Below are 19,326 nucleotides of genomic sequence, written 5' to 3'. Positions count from 1 at the left end.
GATATCTATCCATCCATTCTCTTCTGCTTATCCAATTCAGGGTCGCGAGGGGGCTGGAGCCTATCCCACCTGCCATAAGGCAAGAGGCAGAGTATACCCTGGACAGTTTGCCAGTCTGTCACACGGCTAAATGATGTGATATTATGGACATTAAATATAAGATTGAGTATAAGTTCAGAAACTTATTCTTACATAATAATATGATTGTTTAGTGTTCTCCTGATGGTGGTTTTTACAAACGTGAGCATTAGTCAATGTGAGCGTGGCATAATTGCTCCAAAGTTACCCTGGTTCCTTTGTGACTTTTGAGATTATCAAAGTATACACTCACCAGACATTTTATTAGGTACATCTTTCTAGTACTAGATTGGACCATGTTTTGCCTACAGATTCAGACATCGTCAGCAACAACATTCTGGTGTTTAAATGATGCTCACTTGGTAATAGGGGGCCTGAAGTGTACCAAGAAATTACCCCCCACACTATTACAACACTAGCAGCCTGAACCATTGATGCAAGGCACGATGGAGCTATGCTTGTATGTTGTTTACACCAAATATCTGAGCCTACCATCCGATTGTCGCACCAGAAATCAAGATTTATCAAACCACTGTTCTATTATCCAGTTTTGGTGAGCTTCAGTTTCCTGTTCATAGCTGAGAAGAGCGACACCCAGCATGGTCTTCTGCTGCTGTAGCCTATCTACTTCCTATCTTCTGCGTACCTTGGTTGTAAGCAGAGATGATTGTGTGGGAAAATCCTAGCAGATCATTCCTAGCACATTTGGCACCAATAACCACACCGCATTAAAATCACCTTCTGTCCCCATTCTGATGCTCGGTTTGAACTTCAGCAGGGCATCTTGACAATGTCTACATGCCTAAGTACAGGGCTCGCAAAATCGCTAGCCCGACGTCCCGGGGCTAGCAATTTTTCCAGTCGGGCTACCAAAATCTAACTCAGCCCTGCCCGTCGGGCTATCATAGGAAAATATATGTCAGTGCTTTTGCATTCTTTCGCCAATGTAGCTGAGTAATTATGTCATTGGCATCGATAAGCCACTGTCAATATGTGACATATTGAAATCGCGTTTGAATTTGCGCTTGCTTTTTGCTTTTATTTTCATTTTGCGATCGCGCGAACGGTGTATAGAGAGCGGCAGCACTGATTGGTGAGTGACGATTAATTGCGCACCAATTCCTCTGACATCGTCTTATCACTCATTAGCTTACTATTCAAACGCGACAAGTGAAATCTCTCGCAGCAAGCTTAAACATGTGAGAGGTTGAGTGCGCAAAGAATCGCTGATCATTATGTAAGTATGTGTGTAAAAGCAGCAGGATTTACGCTGGTATTTTAGTTCTGCAGAGCCAAATAAGACAGGTCAGGGTGAAGAAGAGGCAGCCAAAGAAAAGCCGATTACAAAACGGAAAAGATATGACAAATCGAGCCCGTTCTCACTCCCGAGGCGTAACATGGCGACGTTTTGTCACGTCCCGCAGCGTTCCTTAGGAACGCGAAAGGAGACTTTCGGCGTTCTTATGGTACGCGGCGGGTTATGGCTGAAATCCAGTGCAATGACGCTCCCGCGGTAATCAACGTTCCAGCCCTGTATTCCAGCCCTAAACCTAACCTTATCCCTAGCCCTAACCATAACCTTTTTCCTCACCTTAAACAGGACTTAAATGATGTTAAATAGCGTGTTTCTAAGCTATTTGAAGGAAAAGAGCGAACATGTGTAGATTGAGTCCATACGGTTCTCACATTTCCTCATTTTTCCGAGGTCGTTAGGAATGTGGTGGGTAGCCGAAAACGTAATATGTTGACGATTTGTCACCTAGCCTAAAATGTTACGCTTTGGGAGTGAGAACGTGTTGGACAAATCAGACTATGAGGCAAAAAGAAAGCGCAGCTTTTTTGGTTTCATGGACAAAAGAATTTCTGTGGCTGGAATATGACGAGCTAAATATCATGATGTTCTGCCAGGTGTGTTGTGAGTTTCATTTGATTTCTGAGTCGACAAGCGCCTTTGTTACTGGGACCAGTCATTTTAAGAAAGACCCCATCAGAACCCATGAGAAATGCAAGAAATGCATTATTGCCCAGTCTGCAGTATGTTTCCCAGAACAAACACCAATTGCAAAAAAACATACTACAAATAAACCAAGCACAACAAGAACTCCTGAAAAAGCTGTTTAGAACAGCTGCTATATTGCAAAGAGTGAACTACCATTGGCAGAATTTAGCAGTCTTTGCAAACTTCAAAAAGCAAATGGCCTAGATCTTGGTTCCACTTGCCTCTTACCCGTGACTTCAGTGAAAATTTCAGATTCAGGATCTGACACAGACTGATTCATGTTCTACACAGTTCTTACAAGTTCATAGAAATTTCTGTTCAATTAGAACCAAGTATTTGAGTTGATGGTTTTAATTTTTATACAGTTGTTGTGATTTGTATTTTAACAATTTTTTTTGATTAATTTTTGTTTCCGTTTAAAGTATAATATTGTAAAGGAAACAAAACGTAAAAAAAAATTCTTTTTTTATTCGGGCTACTTAAATTTATTTTGGGCTACCAAAAACTGAAGAATGCCTGCCCGAAGGGCTACCAGAGATTTTGAAATTTTGCGAGCCTTGAAGTACAATGAGTTGCTGCCATGTGATTAGCTGATTAGATATTTGCATTAAATTGGAGTTGAACAGGTGTATCAAATAAAGTGTCTGGTGAGCATAGTGTCACTGACTAAGCGAATTCTTTTCTTTTTCTTGACATTTGAGCGATTAGTTATCTCTAAATGTTATCCTCAGCTCTCTAGAACTTTGTCTGTTTCTCTTTGAAAGCTATAAATTCATTAATGTCACACTATGGATGGATCCAATAAAGGTCCACAGCAATAACAATTATGCATAATGACATCTGTTCTGGCGCTGATGGAAAACCTTACCAGCGCAACTAATGTCCAGTGACTGTGCATGTATCAGTGTTCGATGTGTGGTGAACTGCGGGAGTGCAAATGGGGCTTATAAATGTGCGCCCAGCTCCACAGTGACAGCAAAACAGAGCCAGGCGTACTTGTGGCTTTATAAATCTGCTGAAAAGATTGTGCATGCATATTTCTGCTCTCTGTGCATACACAGCCTTTTAGTTGTTAATCAACGCAGAGTTTTATGCGCCTGTTCCCTGGTGTCAGTTCCCACAAATCCCAGAGGCTTAATTAAGCAGCGTGTTGAGTGTGGGACAAGTTTATCGGAGTAAATTATTGAGCTAGAATGATCTGTCTCAAATCCATTGTCTCACCAAGTCAAGTAGGCTGACAAGCAGTAATTATCTGTATTGATGAGAGATTATGAAAACAGAGCAGGGGGATATTAATGCGCATATGTCTTCAAATCCATTTAAAAATACTGACTTACCTATTAAAACAACATAAAGCTCTCAATGGGATCAGGCTGCAGACCACGTTCTTTGGGGTTTTTCTCTGTTTCTCTGTCTACCCTCTCTCTTTTTTTCTCTTTTTCTCTGTTGTTTCCATGGAAACTTGCCAGTAGATGGAGAGGGTGAAGGGAAAGTGGAAGACAGACCAGGACAAGTGGGCCAGTCTGATCATGCGTGGTGCCTGGTCTTATGGGAGAACTGGGAAGCCTGCACTGTTCACTGACCAAACTTATCAAATTCCTGCCAGAGCGTTTCATGTTTTGCCTTCTAAACAGCAGCCCACCCTCAACCGCGACTGAAATAAAACAGCAGAAAGACGCAGCTAACACCGCTATTGTTTTAATATGTTATCTTTGACAGATTCTTAGTTGTTTAAAAATTGTTTGATGAAGAATTATCGCCTAGGAGATGCTTCTGGTGTATGTGCGACATACTTTACTGGGAAACAAGATGTGACACGTAGCGTTACACTTCAGGAACCATCGGTGAAACTTAAAAGGTCCTTTTTCTTCCGCACAAAATAATTGTGTAGGTGTCAGACTTTCCATTTGCTCCCTCAGCAGCTTGTCAACAAGTGAAACTCCAGTGCAATCGCCTGCGCTACTTGCCGCACGTACAAAGGCAACCACAACAAGCGAAGGAATATGACTTTGTACAATAAGAACATTCTAATGTTTGAAGAGTGTATTCCGGATAAAGTGTAGCTCTCTGCCACATTAAAACACCGATGCACAAGTTTTCATCAAATGTCTGAGATGTAAGCTGACTAAATGTATTTACTGGAGATTCTGCAGGGGGGAAAAATTGTCTGCCATGGCTCTGGCAAAGCACTTAAGCACACAGTCTCAAGGGAGAAGGGTGACAAAAGGATTTCTGACAGACACATTGTCAGTCTCTTTTCTGATCCTGCATTCCCACTGGGAGCCTGTGTGTTGCCAGTGGACTCCAATTCTCTGTTCAGAACACTCCGGTGTGCAACCTATCACGGTAGCAGACAGACAGACTCCTGTTGGAAAACCAATCTTTTAAAAATTCCAGTATGTCCATGTGGAATACAGGTTGGGATTCCCGATCCCATCAAAATGCTGCTATTTTAGGGCAAAATAAATTAGGCAAATTCTATGTATGTAGACACAAATGTATCTGAAATTGACAGTCAAAGGAAAGGTTTGACATTATACAGCAAATATGAAGTTCATTATCTGTTCATATACTTTTAGTTTCTGCAAATTAATAAGATTTTTCACAGTTAAGCTTTGCAGTTTGTTGTATTGTAGATCGGTGTGGTGCCATTCCAAACTGCTGTGTGTATACTTAAATGACAGACGCTAAGAGCGATATTTACACTTTAGATGTAATACCCCACCCAGGATTCTGTCTGCATGTTAACTTCAAAGACAAACTGTTCCTCTCATTTTTTCCTCTCCCCTCCTATCCAGCCATCTACGTTTCTGTCTCCACCAGATGGCCTTTTTAATTCTGAAGTGTAAAGCCTGCCAGCCTCTTACACACTTCAAACCAGACTGTGCGAAGGAATTGGTTAGGGGGATGGGGGGGGTTGGGGGGGGTAGTCAATGGGGGCTGCAGAAAATACAACAAAAGATAGCAGATGTGAGAGGCAGGGGGAAAAAAGTGGAGGGAAATAAAGAGGGGGGGCTAGGTTTGAGGAAGATGGTATCCAGAGTGATTTTTTTTATGACACTCATTTGCCCCAGGAGCATTAATATGGTAATATCACCCGCAGGCAACAGAAAGTGTTGAAGACTGGAGGTCATTTTCTGTACATGCTGCCATGAGTCTGGATGAGCAGGTTGGAGATCCCCAGTGGAATGACTTGGAGTCTTGCTAAGAGGAAGCAGAGGAAATGGAAGTCAGGCTTCCCTAAAATCACATTTCCTGCTGACAAAGAGAGTGGTCCTGGGCTGGGGGTGGGGCGGGCCGAGCTGGAGGTGGTCTGTAAATGGGAAAGAGGGCTCAAGAGTGCAAAACATATATATGCACATATTGCCAATCATAGATGGAAGATCAGGCTGGAAGAACCTGAAATTCTATATCAGCTTCTTAATATTCTATTGCTTATTGTCAAGAAAACTCTTATGGCCCAAACCCAATCTGACATTACTCAGCTCTTTAGCTTCACGGTGTTCCAGGATGTCTGGAGGGGCGTTAATCTCGAGTGCATCATTTTGCTGCCAGATGACTGGATGAATATTATTCTGTCATTTCAAATTTCCCTCTGAAATTGCACCACTGACACCACACAGTGCCCAGGTTGCCTTTAGGCATCACTGACGCGTCCTATAGTGTAACACTAAATGTCGTATCTTATTTCCCAGTACAATGTGTTGCTTTTGCAACCAGAAGCTTTTCTAAGGCAATCACTCTTCATCAAACAATTTTTTGATGAATTATTTTCAGTATAAAAGCTGGAAAAATGCAGGCGCATCCACTCCAAAACAGGGATGGTACTGGTGGGCTGAAATAAATCAGGCAACAGAAATAAAAGGGAAAAAAGCTAACTGCTTGGATACTGTGGGCCTCCACTTTTACCTCCAGATTGATTCCTTCAGTTTTTCTCAGTCTGCAAATGGAAAACCTCTGTGTATGCTTCCTGTTTTGTTTTCAGCAGCTTGCTTTGTCTTTTGCACTTGACTTTATCGCCTCCTCTTCATCCTCTTTCTACCTGCGAAGGGGGAATCCCTCGCTTGTGTTGAATGGTTCTTTGACTCCCAGCAGCCTCATCCTGCTTCCATCATCAAACATTTATCCACTCCCTTGTCTCTCAGAGATCATTACTGCCAGGCTTATGACTGGTCCGAGCACGGTGATAGACGTGCGGCGCTTGGTGTTGTTTCAGAGATTTGCGTTTTTTACAAACACAAAAGATCGATGTCTGTTTTCCAGCAACTGGACTAGAGACACGTGCTACTGGGGGAATTTTAAGTTTTAATCATTATTTTACATGAAATATGACAAAATGAGAAGTCACATTTAGTAATTTTGGGATCTTATGTAACTACAAATCCAGATCCCACAGCAGGATTGCTTTTAAAAACCTGCTCCAATTTTTCTCAATTAGCTTTTTCTTCAGCTATATGAAAGTTTTATTGTATTCAGGCTAGGTTGCAAGATTAAGCAGTGGTTTATTTCAGAGGGTTATTAAGTTTCCTTCTTGGTTCCTTGTTTTACGAATAAATCCTGAACGTGAACCTCAACATTTTATTTGGCTTGATTTAGCGACTCTTTCAAACTTAAACTGAAATGGTAATCCAAGGGGCAGGGATAGCTCAGTAGGTAGAGTGGTTGCCCCATGATCGGAAGGTCGGGGCTTCGACTCCACTGAACAGCTACCCTGAGGTACCCCTGAGCAAGGTACCGTCCCTACACACTGCTCCCCGGGCGCTGCATTGGTGGCTGCCCACTGGGTGAATGGGTTAAATGCAGAGGAGTAATTTCCCTATGGGGACTAACACATACACATTATTATATTTATTATTATTAAGGTTTTGTTTTTTTAAAAAATGATTAAGACTAAATAATTACTTGTGATTACTCAATTATTCAGCATTCAGAGTTTCCTGTTTCTCAGTGTGGTATCATGCAATGAAATTGTCAGTAGCCTGGTAACAAAACAGAAAATTAACAACTTTCATCACATTTTTATTCAAATACAGCTTCGTGATTGGTGCTTTGTACATGTCATCTCATTTTAGTCAACTAAGCACCATCCAATTCAAGCTGGCAAGAAGAACACAAAGGCAACATAAAACCCTAAATCATTTTGGTACAATGATTTGGGGGTTTGTTATAAATCCTTATTCATCAAGTCCCATTTTTAAAAGCCTTGACTTGAGCATTTTGGTCGTCACTATCTTGGTTTTTGAAAAGGAAGGAGTGTATTTGAAATCAAGGATGCTGAACAAAACTGCTTTATTAGCTGTCCACACTTTACATAATGAACACAAAGTTTAGTATTAAAAAGGCATCAAACTAGTGATTGAAACCATGAACTTATTGTGAGACTTTTTTCAGAGGTCATAAATCAAGTGGCAAACTAGTGAACAGCTGTTTTCTCATACACTTTTATACAATCAGTCATTTTGGACATTACATGCACATCTACGGTACTTCTGCCTTGACTTTTGACTCAGAAGCTTAATCCATATTTTATGTACACTCTGTGACAGGAATAATGAAATCCTTTATGTGAAACAACCAACACAGGCCCAAGGACTCAGGCGCACTAGAATAAAAGTAGGATGCCAACTTTTTTGCAACTCATAAAAACTTTTAGTTACCAGGATTATTATTATTACACTGAAATCTTTTGCATTCAGCAGCTGATTGCAAGTAGTTGCATTGACCAGCTTGTCGCTAAGAGATCAACTGTTCAACACCCTCAACTTCTGGGACTCTATTGTCATGAAAAGGTGATTGTACAGGTCATCAATTATTAACAGCAGTCTGTCTTCTGGTGTGGTTCCTGCAAATTTCAAACATGCAGTAGTGCAGCCACTGCTTAAGAAACCTGGCCTTGATCACACAGTTTTAGCGAACTGTAGGCCTGTTTCCAAGCTGCCTTTACTTTCCAAGGTTTTAGAGAAAATTGTTTTTAGTCAACTGAAAGATTTTCTAGATGATAATGGCATCTCTGAGGTTTTTCAGTCATGTTTTAAAACCCTTCATAGCACAGATCTGCATTATTAAAGGTTTTTAATGACATCCTTCTGGCATGTGATTCTGGTAACCATGTTGTCCTTGTCCTGCTTGACCTAACTGCTGCTTGTGACACCGGAGACAGTGTTGGGAAGGTTACTTTTGAAATGTATTCCATTACAGATTACAGAATACATGCCCCAAAATGTATTCTGTAATGTATTCCGTTACGTTACTCAATGAGAGTAACGTATTCTGAATACTTTGGATTACTTAATATATTATCATGCTGTTTACAACTACATGAATGTACTATTGCTGTGCTTTATTACTGTTACTGAAGGTCCGCGGCTCCGAACCGTAGTAAAGGGACCTCTGGCTAATACGGTGGGTTCTGTGTCGGGCTCGTAGCCGAAAAATAGCTTTACTTTGTTGTCTGGGTCAACTTTGCTTGCGAGAGACAGAGAGAGGCATTGAAAGGCTGCTCCAACGGAACTTATTGTTTTTGGAGGAAAACACGAACACGGTGTATAGTCGAGTCTTAATAGCTTACTTACAACTGGGCTCGTCAGGCACTCTTCTTGGCTGCAGCGGTTATTATTATATTTACATGCTTCCAGCTCCTGTTTTTGCTCGATGACAGCTCGTACTTTTCCTTTTTCTCCCTCCCTCGCTCACAGACACATAACGTGTATGGCAGTCCATTCTCCCTGCAGCACGGACTACGCTGCCTATGATGCTACATTCTTTAGAGCTATACCTGTAGCATTCTGCCTATTAGCTTAGCACAACAACAACAGGCGCTCTCTCACCCAGGAAACACGCAGAGAGAGAGCGTCACCCTGTAACCCTGGCAACCGTAACGCTGCCGCCTGGAACAACAGAACATAGCTGTCAAACAAACCCAGACAATCCTGACCCGCGACAATATGAAACAGGGAAGTACCGCCGTGTAATCCATTTATTTCAACAAAGTAACTGTATTCTAAATACCACCCTTTTAAACGGTAACTGTAACGGAATACAGTTACTCATATTTTGTATTTTAAATACGTAACGGCGGTACATGTATTCCGTTACTCCCCAACACTGACCGGAGACCACAATATTCTAATTTCTCGAATAAGTAATGTAGTAGATATTGGTGGCACTGCACTCAATTGGTTTAAGTCTTATTTATCGAACTTTCTCTGTCAGCCTTCTCGGTTCCGATCATCTTCTGCTCTTCTGTCACGCTGTGTCCCACAGGGCTCAATTTTAGGGCCACTACTGTTTTTACTGTATTTATTGCCTCTGGGTTCCATCCTTAGAAGGCATGGGATCGCATTTCATTGTTATACCGATGACTGCCAAATTTATTTGCCACTGAAGCAGAAGGATGGCATCTCCATAAAACCTCTCCTGACATGCCTAGATGACATTAAAGCTTGGTTGGCTCTGAACTTTTTAAATTTTAATGAAAAGAAAACAGAGTTGTTGGTGTTTGGACCCAGTGGTCCCTGTGAGTCCTCCTCTGTGGATTTGGGACCCCTGGAAGTCTATTTTAAACCTGTTGTTACTGATCTTGGTTTTAAGTTGGACAGTGATTTTAGATTGGACAACCAAATCAGAGCAGTGGTGAAGTCCATTTTTTATCATTTAAGGCGACTGGCAAGAGTAAAATCTTTTCTTTCGAGGCAGCACCTTGAAGTAGTGATCCATGCTTTTATTTCCTCCCGCCTGGACTACTGTAACACACTTTATGTGGGGGTCAGTCAGTCATTGCTCTCACATCTGCAGCTGATTAAAAATGCTGCTGCACGACTCCTAACAGGAACTCGTAAAAGAGATCATATAACCCCTGTCCTGGCCTCACTGCACTGGCTGCCTGTGTCTTTTAGAGTTCATTTTAAAATTCTTATGTTTGTTTTTAAATGCTTTCACAGTCTTGCCCCACCTTACCTCTCTGAGCTTCTTCATCTCCACACACCCTGTCGGTCTCTCAGGTCAGCTGACCCGCTGCTCCTGGAGGTACCAAGATCCAGGAGTAAGCTCAGAGGGGACAGGGCCTTCTCTATCATGGCTCCAAAATTTTGGAATAATTTGCCCTTGCACGTTAGAGAGGCCCCTTCACTTTTATTCTTTGGCTTTTAACCTCAGTGAGACTTAGTTTTCCGTTGACATGAAATTAGTTATTTAATTAATTATTTTATTTTTTCTTTCTTTTATTTGGCTTTTATATATATCTTATGTAATTTTATTTTATGGTTCCAATGTACAGCACTTTGTGTCCGCTGTGGTTGTTTTAAAGTGCTTTATAAATAAAGTTGATTGATTGATTGATTGATTGATTGATTGATTGATTGATTGATTGATTGATTGATTGATTGATTGATTGATTGATTGATTGATTGATTGATCGATCGATCGATCTATCTGGTGGGAGACTGTCGCCAGACAATCAGTGCAACTTGGACCGACTGTCAGACTGGTTGCCAAAATCTACAAATAGCTGTCATCTAATTTATTAACACAGATTACCAACATCTTACAATCAGTCTTAGAACAATTGGTCACGCGGAGCTGCTGCTTTATATTAAGTTACTAAAAGCAAATGAAGGTTGGCTGTTTTAATTAACATTAACACTGGGTCTGCAAACACTAATCAGCCATAATGTTAGGCCATAATGTTTCATCAGCAGAAACCAGGTGTCACCACTTGATGCTTTAAGACACTTTCTTTTTATAGTAAATGTGCAGTATTAGAAGCAGAGCAAGGTCATTGGGCTGACCCCTTTCCACACTGACGTTTTTCCCACAGACACATACAGAGGTCTCTCTTAGACCATAGCAGAAACCAGACTCCTATTGCTTAATCCTCAAATACAAAGTATAATCCTGTTCAAGCAAAAGTCAGAATTTATTTTAGCACGAGTTGGAAGTAAAAGGACTGAACAGCTGTTCATTATGACTCACAATGGAAATTATTGGTGCAGCTGACCTAGGACTCACCTAGGAACCTCTCACATATGCCCAGCATCACTCCAGCAGTCACTTTTAATCTGAGTCACGCGCATCATTAATTACCTGGAAGCTCCTGTATGCTTTCACTGGAATCCATGTTTAAATATTTCTACTTCGTCAGAAATCAGCTGAAGGAACAATACTTTGTTTTTTTGTTTTTTACTTAATGCTCTTTGTCCTTTGTCTCTTTGTGTATTTTGCATTACCATATAGTGACTTGAGCTTCATTTTAATTTATATATAACAGAAATGAAACTGTAGGTTTCTCCATTTATTGTAAAAATTGGAGCCAAGACCGCATTTCCGTCATTTCCCATCTTTCATGCTCACTCTGTCTTCACTGTGTGCAACGCAACTGCACCTTATTAAAACTGGTGCAGATGTACCATCTGATTACCAAATCTAAATCGGCAGATGAACTCCTATGTTAACACTGGTGAGTGAGAAATTAAATATTTAACTAAACAGATGTATTGTAGAGACATAATATGATCAGTCTGTGGATCCCACCTGCATGTATGTGTGTATTTGCGTGATCAGATGGAAGGGTGAGCTATTAAGCTGTCCTTTCGATAGCACAGGCGTGTCGTCATGCTTGAATTTAATCACTTGTGGCTGGTAGCAAATGCAACTCGTGTGTATTGTAAAAGGTTTGAATGATGATGAAGTAACAAGACCGATGTCTCTTAACATGAAACTGAAATCTAGAAAGCAGAAGGGGTAAAGTTTAGTCACGCTCCATTATTAATAACTTGGTAGTCAACCACACATTGGTGCTAATGTTTACATAAGAGTAAGCTGGCACGCAGTTCGTGCACAGAGTTTTGTGTTCTCTGTGCATTTGAGTCTTTTTTGTATCGTCTTTGTTCACGCTGCTATCTGCACTGCTCTGAGAAATGAAAGTAATTAGGGATCCCTATCCCTGTGCCGCACTGGCAGTGAGTCCCCGTTGTCATCAAGTGAAGAGTAACAGGTGAACCTGGCCACACACAGGAGTGAGCTGTGTGTAGGGACCACTAGGTTAGACAGCCTTGCCCCTTTCTGCCACTTTTTGTTTCTGGATTCAGATGATGGCAGCAGAGCGTGTTCCTCTCCAGTCAGCCATGACCTGAATAATTTACAGTAATCAACATCTTCAGCCGTGAGAGCATGAGCTCACATATTATTCCAGTTTTTTAGTCTTAGAGGAGCGTGCCTGCTGTAATTCTGTTATGTAAGAAATTCAGATACATGCATCTGATATATTAACAGTTGATCAAGCAGCCTAATAAGTACACCTTTTGGTTTAATCTAAATCTGGGGTTTGACTAAACTGAGGCATGAAAAATGAGGCTTTTTTTTCTTTCTTTCTTGTGTTTTATCTGCTGAACGTGCAGCCACACAGATGCCCCCTGGGAATAATCCACAGTGCATTTTGCCTCCTTTAATACCTTTGTCCAGTATTAAGGATGCAGCCTCACACTGTTTGCACAGCTTTTGCATTTCTTCATATTCCCCACGAGTTTTGAAAATGCTTTTTAGACGCTTGTGGAACAAATAATTACACAGACACCCCGTTTCTAGACACACACAGGGCATCACAAGTCTCGGCTGCTGAAGAATTAATATGAAAATGCCCAATTTAGTGCCAAAGGGAAACATTTGAGATAGCAATCCATTTTCCCGTGGAAGAGAGCCAGAGTCAAGTAAAAGCCTTTGCCTGGAAAGAAAAGAAACAGCTCCTTTGTGCAGATCATATTCTTCTTACATGTAACTAATGTCAATCAAGTTTTTGTCTCACTTTGAAGTCACACGGGAGATCAACCCAGTGAGGGAGATGGTGGATGTTGTCGTGTAGTAGTTACTGCATCGCCTGTTTAGTAGTTTTTTCAGCAGCCTCCCTCATTTATCATTCTTTTACTGCTTATGGTTATGCCCGGAGCCAGAGATGCAAACAAAAATCAGGTCAAAATGATGATAAGCATCGAGATAATAGCTCCAGAAATGAATGCCTATCCACATGTGTAGCTTGCTGCATTAAAGGGTGTAAAACCACAGATGTCTTGTCAGCATCATAAGAATAATTTTGTCAACCATACAAAGTCAAAACGCGACTTAAGCGCCTTCCTTGCAAAACAACTCGTTTAACTTCAGAAAAATGCACTTTGGAGGCTTTCAACGCACAAATAATCCCAGAAAATAAGAAAGGGGGAAAAAAGAAACACGTTTTCTTACCTGCCAACGGTTCCTCAGTTTCCAGCGCTACCGTGCAGTGGATCCTCGGTGCAGACTAAACGCATATCCTTCGCGCCACTGTTGGAGTTTTTCTTTTTAAAGCCTAAAGCAAGTGTGTTTGCGAACTACAGAGGAGCTGGGGAGCAGGGTGGATGAAGGAGGTGAGCGTAGCTGCCTGAAGTTTGAGCCGCGTGCCAGGCAGCTGTCCGTGGTGCTGAAAATAATAATAATAACGCCACACACACACACACACACACACACACACCGCAAAAAGAGTCGCCGGATTCCTGGAGGAGCGATTCCTGCAAACAGCGGTTCAAAAGTCACAGCTCCTAAACGCGCTTGAAATAAATGCAAGTGAAGCCCACATCACTGCTTTGAGCGAGAGAGTGTTCTCTCTCTGTTTCAGCGCCAAGTGTGAGAGAGATTAATAAGACGGCGTGCATTAAAGGTGTTGTTTATCCTGGTGGGATGCCAGTTTATCGACTTGGCGCCCTGAGAACCGACTCAAAGTTTAAATTCTACCTGTTACTCGACTGGCAAAATCCCCCATAGCTGGCAACGAGACACATATGTGTATATGTATGTTGTTTTTTTGTTGTTGTTTTTTTTACATCAGCTGATGAACGCGCTCGCTGCGGATATGGCCACAGCAACCTGGGAGAACTCTCAGAAGGTTTTTCGCACTTGAACAAAGACGCAGTTGCTCCACGCAGGAGCAGTCCTGGATATAGCAGTCTGCCTCGTCGCAACTCTGTGCCAAATTATGTCATTTAGAGCCCAATGAACCGACTGCGTAGCTTCCTCCAGACGCGAACTGACGGACTGTGGATGTCAGTGGAGAGAGGCTTTAAAGAATCACCCGCTGTTTAGTTCAAATGAGCGGGGGGGGGGGGGGGACTGATTATCTCCAGATGTGGTAATTTTTATTTGGGATCGGCAAACAAGTTGTGACACGGCGCGAGATGAGTGTGAGGTCAGTCCCAGATGGCAGGCCGATGCGTTTCAAGGGACGTGCGCTTGGAGAGGGGATGTGCTGGGACCCCCCCTCCTTCCTGTCAAAAGCAGCTTCGCACACGCAGTCGTGGGCTTCTACATTTGTATGTTGAGACTTCACATCGTCTCTCTCTTTCTCTCTTTCAGTGTAATGAGATTGATAATTAACTTCATGGACAGGCAATAATCTCCGCGCCCTCGAACGCTGTGTGACACCCATGTGGGTTTCACAATTAATTAAATCAGTTGTTGACCCAGTGTGTCATCGCACTCTTTTCCTCACCGATTTTTATTTTTGCCTTTGGACCACGGCTGGGGTGCCAGAGTTGATCCTGAAAGTGCAACACACATGTGGTGAGGGCATCTGTCCCCGCAGACTGGTCACGCACAAGACACTGAGCTCATTTTTTTTCTCTCATCAGAACAAAGACAATATTACTAAAGGCTGGCGTGGTTTGTGCGTTTTCTGGTCAACAGATAAGGTTATATTTCTGTATGAGCCTTGCAAGGCAATCGAGGACAAAGTGAAGGAAAAAACAGTGTTATAATGAACCCTCCAACAAAAGTGGCCCTTGGTTAGATTGCGTGCTTGATTTGTGGGAATCACTGTATAAGACCAAAAGATCAGCGCTCTGTTGATGGTGGTTGTTCAGTAACACTCAGGTATCACATCTTCATCATCTGCCATCATCTACTGTTCATTTATTAGGATTTCCTGAGAGTTTGAGGAGCCAGACCAATATTACATTTTGGTGATAACATTTGTAATAGAATAACTGTAATAGATTAGCTGTTGCGCATTTTTATAGTCACTTTTTATTATTTAAAGATCTGTTAAAAATGAACACAGTACATTTCTGCAACAACAGGGTTTAGAAATAACACTGATGTCATAATAAAGTTAACACTTATGAGATTTTTGCATAGTATCAGTATAGATGTTATGGGTCCAATAAACATGGAAGGCAGCTTAAATAAAAGATTTCATTTCTGCCTAACACCATTGTGCGGCTCCAGATCTCTAAAAAGCCAAAACACATCTGAACATTAGATATGCCAAATGTGAAGCAGAGTTTTTAGAAGAACTGGCTATTTTGGTACATCAGGGTATCCATGTGTACCCATTTGAAATTTCTCGAGTCTCTTTCAGTCTGCTATGGTGACGTCAAAGCATGTGGAACATTTTTGAAACTGCAAATATGCTATTGCACATACTGTGCTGTGTTACTGTGGTAATCATGATGTCACTGACGTGCAGACTGAGTTGTAATTCAGTGGGATTAACAAAAGTATTATTTAGGATTTGCAGCCATTTTATAAATAATCCTCTATTTTTAGAGGCTCAGAAGTCATTTAAAGATCGAATGACAAAAAGTTTCATTGCCAGGTTAGTGTACCAGAGGGGTTAACAGTTTAAGATCAACACATGGAAGCAACTCTAGATCTTTTATCTGCTTAATTTGTTGTGAAATACTGTGGAAACAGACCTCGCCTGGCCATGAAAATGCTTGTCAGACAACTGTACAGTTGCTTTTGAACATGCGAATATAGAGATTATGTACAAAAATGGCTGTAATTCCTAAATAATACTTTGAAGTGAAGCTGAAGGACTGTATTGCAGTCATATCTGGATTGTTTTATATCCAATCCACTGTCGGTGGTGGTGTATGGGGGCTTCTTCTTCTTTGGCCGCTCCCTTTAGGGGTCAACACGGCAGATCATCTGCATCCTCCTCTGTGGCACCAACCCCATGCACGTCCTCCTTCACTTCTCTTCCTCCTGCTGGCAAACCATCTCATCTTGCTTCTACTGGCTTTTATTCTTCTCTCCAGAGCATACCTCCACCTTTCCATAGCCTCTTCCACCTGCTCCCAAAATACGTATCACTGTCCAAATACTCCAACTGCAAGTCAAATGCAAAGAAGAGTGTAGCTGTGAAATCCTTCTTCAGTGGACTTTGGTGTCTACACATCTAATTTGGCTTGCATTCCTAACAAGCCCTAAATACATTTTTCTTTTTTTCAATTAAGTCAATATCCTCAAAACGAACAGCATGACCAGGCGCATGAAAGGCTTTTCTCTCTCTCTCTCTGGTTAGTGGCGTATTACTCAGTAAAATTACCATGGTTACAATGGCGCTGGATTGGAAACAAAACATTAACACTTATAGGTCATGATGCTCATTAAGAACCGCAGGCTAAAGAACAAGTATGTCCATCAAACTTCAGTAGTCAGCTGGAGCCTATTCTTCCTGTTGTTTTGTGCACACAGCTGATTAAATAAATTGTAGAACAAATGCCAAACCACTCAGTCAAATGTTGACCCGATCGATGCAGCGCCGGCATTTGGATAAACAACATTTTGTGAGACTAATCTTAAGTGTTTATGCTTTCCAAATGTATCTACATTTGTATTATTTTATGCATTCTGATTAAATAGTTTCCCAGTTCCCCAGTCCTAAGGGTGCTGCGGAAATTGCTCACTTAAAAAACAAAACAAAAAAAACCCCTTAAAGCAGTGCATTGTTTAACTCACCCGGCACTGAAAAACTGATGTTATGGGCTATTTTGTACCATTTCTCTTTTATGCAGCTTATGAATTCACATGTAAGCCCCACAAAGCAATCGTTACATCGTAAAGTCATGAAACTTCAGAGAAAGCTTTGACTGCCACACACACACTTTGTTACCTTCCTGCATCCCTGTTGGGAAACGCACAAATAAATATGGATAAAAGACCATTTTTGCTATTCTTCTCAAACTAACATTTCTTTGAAAATTTTATTACACACAGGAAGACATGGCAATGCATCGTACATCATATCCGACGTCAACCTACAAACATGTTACATCTAGTTTCAGATAATAGGTGAATTTTGTCTACAACAACATAAATGTAAATGAAATGTGGCAGAACAAACTGCCCACAGAAAAAACATTAAAATAATTCAATTAACCTTTTTTTGCAGAGTGACAATAAAATATTCTATACACCTTTCAGGGGGAAAGCTTACAAATATGTCTGAACTTTAATCTAAATCTTAGTCCTGGTGACCCGGAGGCATTGATGATGTTACTTTAATAACCTTTTTCTCCACCTCAGCTTTTAGAATTTCCCCTTGTATAAAATAACACAATGAAACAGCACCATGAACATTTCTACAGCAGCGGCAACGCCTGCACTTTTTCACCCAGTCGTTACATCACAACACCAAAGTCAGGTAATGCGCACAAACGCGTGACACAAATTTCCTCAGGACTTGACCTTGAGAGCGGGGTTGCAATATCACCTGTCACATATGGGCAAAACAATATATACTTTCTGATGATCCATGATAGTAGGTAACTCTGTTTCCCCTTTGCTTTTAATCCTTAATCTTAAACTGAAGGGTTACTTCTAATCTGAAAGGGAATAAAAGTGATCCAAACAGGATTACAATTAAAATGAAATATCTAATTAAATCTCCCATTTGTTGTGTGTATGTTTGTATAGACAGAGATACATGATCTGGATTTTTTTCTTTTTCTTTTTTCTTTTGAACTGAGATTAGAGCACAACAGAAAGTACAGGCTTCAAAAAGAGATTTAGAAGGCGCGGAAATACGGCATGTTGGTCATTACATTAACGGCTTTAGATCCACCAACAAGATTACATGACAGATAACCAGCAACAGCACAGCTGAGAAGCTCTCCAGCAGGCCAGTGTTACGTGGCTACATCCTTTATCTCCTCAGCATCCTCCCTACTCCTCTCCTTCCCCTAAGCGCTCCTTCTTCTCAGCCGCAAGTTCAGCTCCTTCTCTAGCTCCGCCTTCACCTTCAGGAGTGTCCTCCTCTTCCCCATATTCCTTCACCCTCTCTTCACCTTCCCCCAGCTCCTCCTGATCCATGTCAAGCTCTTCAAAGGAGGAGCCACTGCCCACTGAGTCATTAGAGCCTCTGTCGCTATGGTCCCTGTATTTAAGGTCTTCACTGGCATCCAAAACGTCTCTCAGGGGCAGTGAGGAAGCCATGGAAGCGGCTGTGGAAACAGCCAGGGACGTCTCTCTGCTGTCCCAGGGCACGCCACCGCTTACTGAGCTCACATCACTGTGGGAATCTGCACCTGCATCAATGCAAAAAAACAAAACAAAACAAAACAAACAAAACAGAAGAAATTGGCTGTGAGAAAGTGGGTCATGCACAACTAATTAACAAAATAAAATCATTGGAGGAAAGGCAGGAAAGCTCACGTAGACTAAAACTGAATGATTGATTTTACAGGTGAACAGAGGAAGTCTGTACTAAATATTTTGCTAATTCAGCAAGGTGGTGTTCTGATACTGTGATGTGAAAACTTTGAGATGAAGTCAGTGGCTGAACAAAGTCATTAGGATTCATCCTCTGGGACATTGCTGCAGATATTCAAATAATGGTGGCAAGGCAGAGACTATTACTTACACAAAGCACACAAACAATGGAAACAGCTACGGAAGATAGTAGTTACTGCATGTATATATCTGTAGCCAACTTCACAATCGGTTGTCATATCTCGTGACTTTATGATCCATGGCAACACTGCGAATATGGTTAAAAAGCATCATCTTCTCAATGTTGGTTGGGTAAGTAATCTTAACAATATGCTTAGTATTGAAGCTCATCAAAAATGATGCAAGGATGTGAAGATATGGGTATATGCACTTACATATTCCTCCATCCTTTGATCACAGATTAGAAATGTAACGTTGGCTTCATGAAACCTAAAAGTGCTCACCACTTAAAATTCAGCAGATGTAGCTCAGTCAACTTTAACTAATCAGATGAGCTCAGAGGGACAAAAATATTATTGAGAGACATTATTTATACAAAAGTCACAGACCAGTCATTTACATGTTGGCATTACTTGCATGAAATTGTGTAATGGACTATAATTTGCAGAGAGGGATATTCTTGCTGTGCATATTGCATATCTGTAATCACAAAGAATGTCCATTAACCTGATTGATGGAGATTTTCTCACCCACATGATCAGCTTACTAATGCT

At 41.3% G+C, this 19,326-nt stretch overlaps 2 protein-coding genes across 2 annotated transcripts in view; both read right to left on the bottom strand.

The window, feature by feature from the left end:
• The window catches only part of grm2a (glutamate receptor, metabotropic 2a), a 36,758-nt gene extending 22,698 nt beyond the window's left edge, over window positions 1-14,060 (bottom strand). The window contains exon 1 of the mRNA XM_006806702.3: window positions 13,310-14,060. The gene's annotated coding sequence lies outside the window, so the exon portion shown is untranslated. The remainder of the gene's footprint in view (window positions 1-13,309) is intronic.
• Window positions 14,061-17,055: 2,995 nt separating this feature from the next.
• tex264a (testis expressed 264, ER-phagy receptor a) overlaps window positions 17,056-19,326 on the bottom strand; it is a 70,408-nt gene continuing 68,137 nt past the window's right edge. Inside the window, exon 4 of the mRNA XM_006806699.3 lies at window positions 17,056-18,408. Within this exon, the coding sequence (XP_006806762.1) occupies window positions 18,047-18,408 (362 nt within the window). The 3' untranslated portion in view covers window positions 17,056-18,046. The remainder of the gene's footprint in view (window positions 18,409-19,326) is intronic.

The sequence above is a fragment of the Neolamprologus brichardi genome, chromosome 5, assembly GCF_056152115.1.
Source record: "Neolamprologus brichardi isolate AB-2024 chromosome 5, ASM5615211v1, whole genome shotgun sequence".
NCBI lineage: Eukaryota > Metazoa > Chordata > Actinopteri > Cichliformes > Cichlidae > Neolamprologus > Neolamprologus brichardi.
The sequence above is the reverse complement of the archived record's forward strand: the minus strand, read 5'-3'. Positions and strand labels throughout refer to the sequence as shown.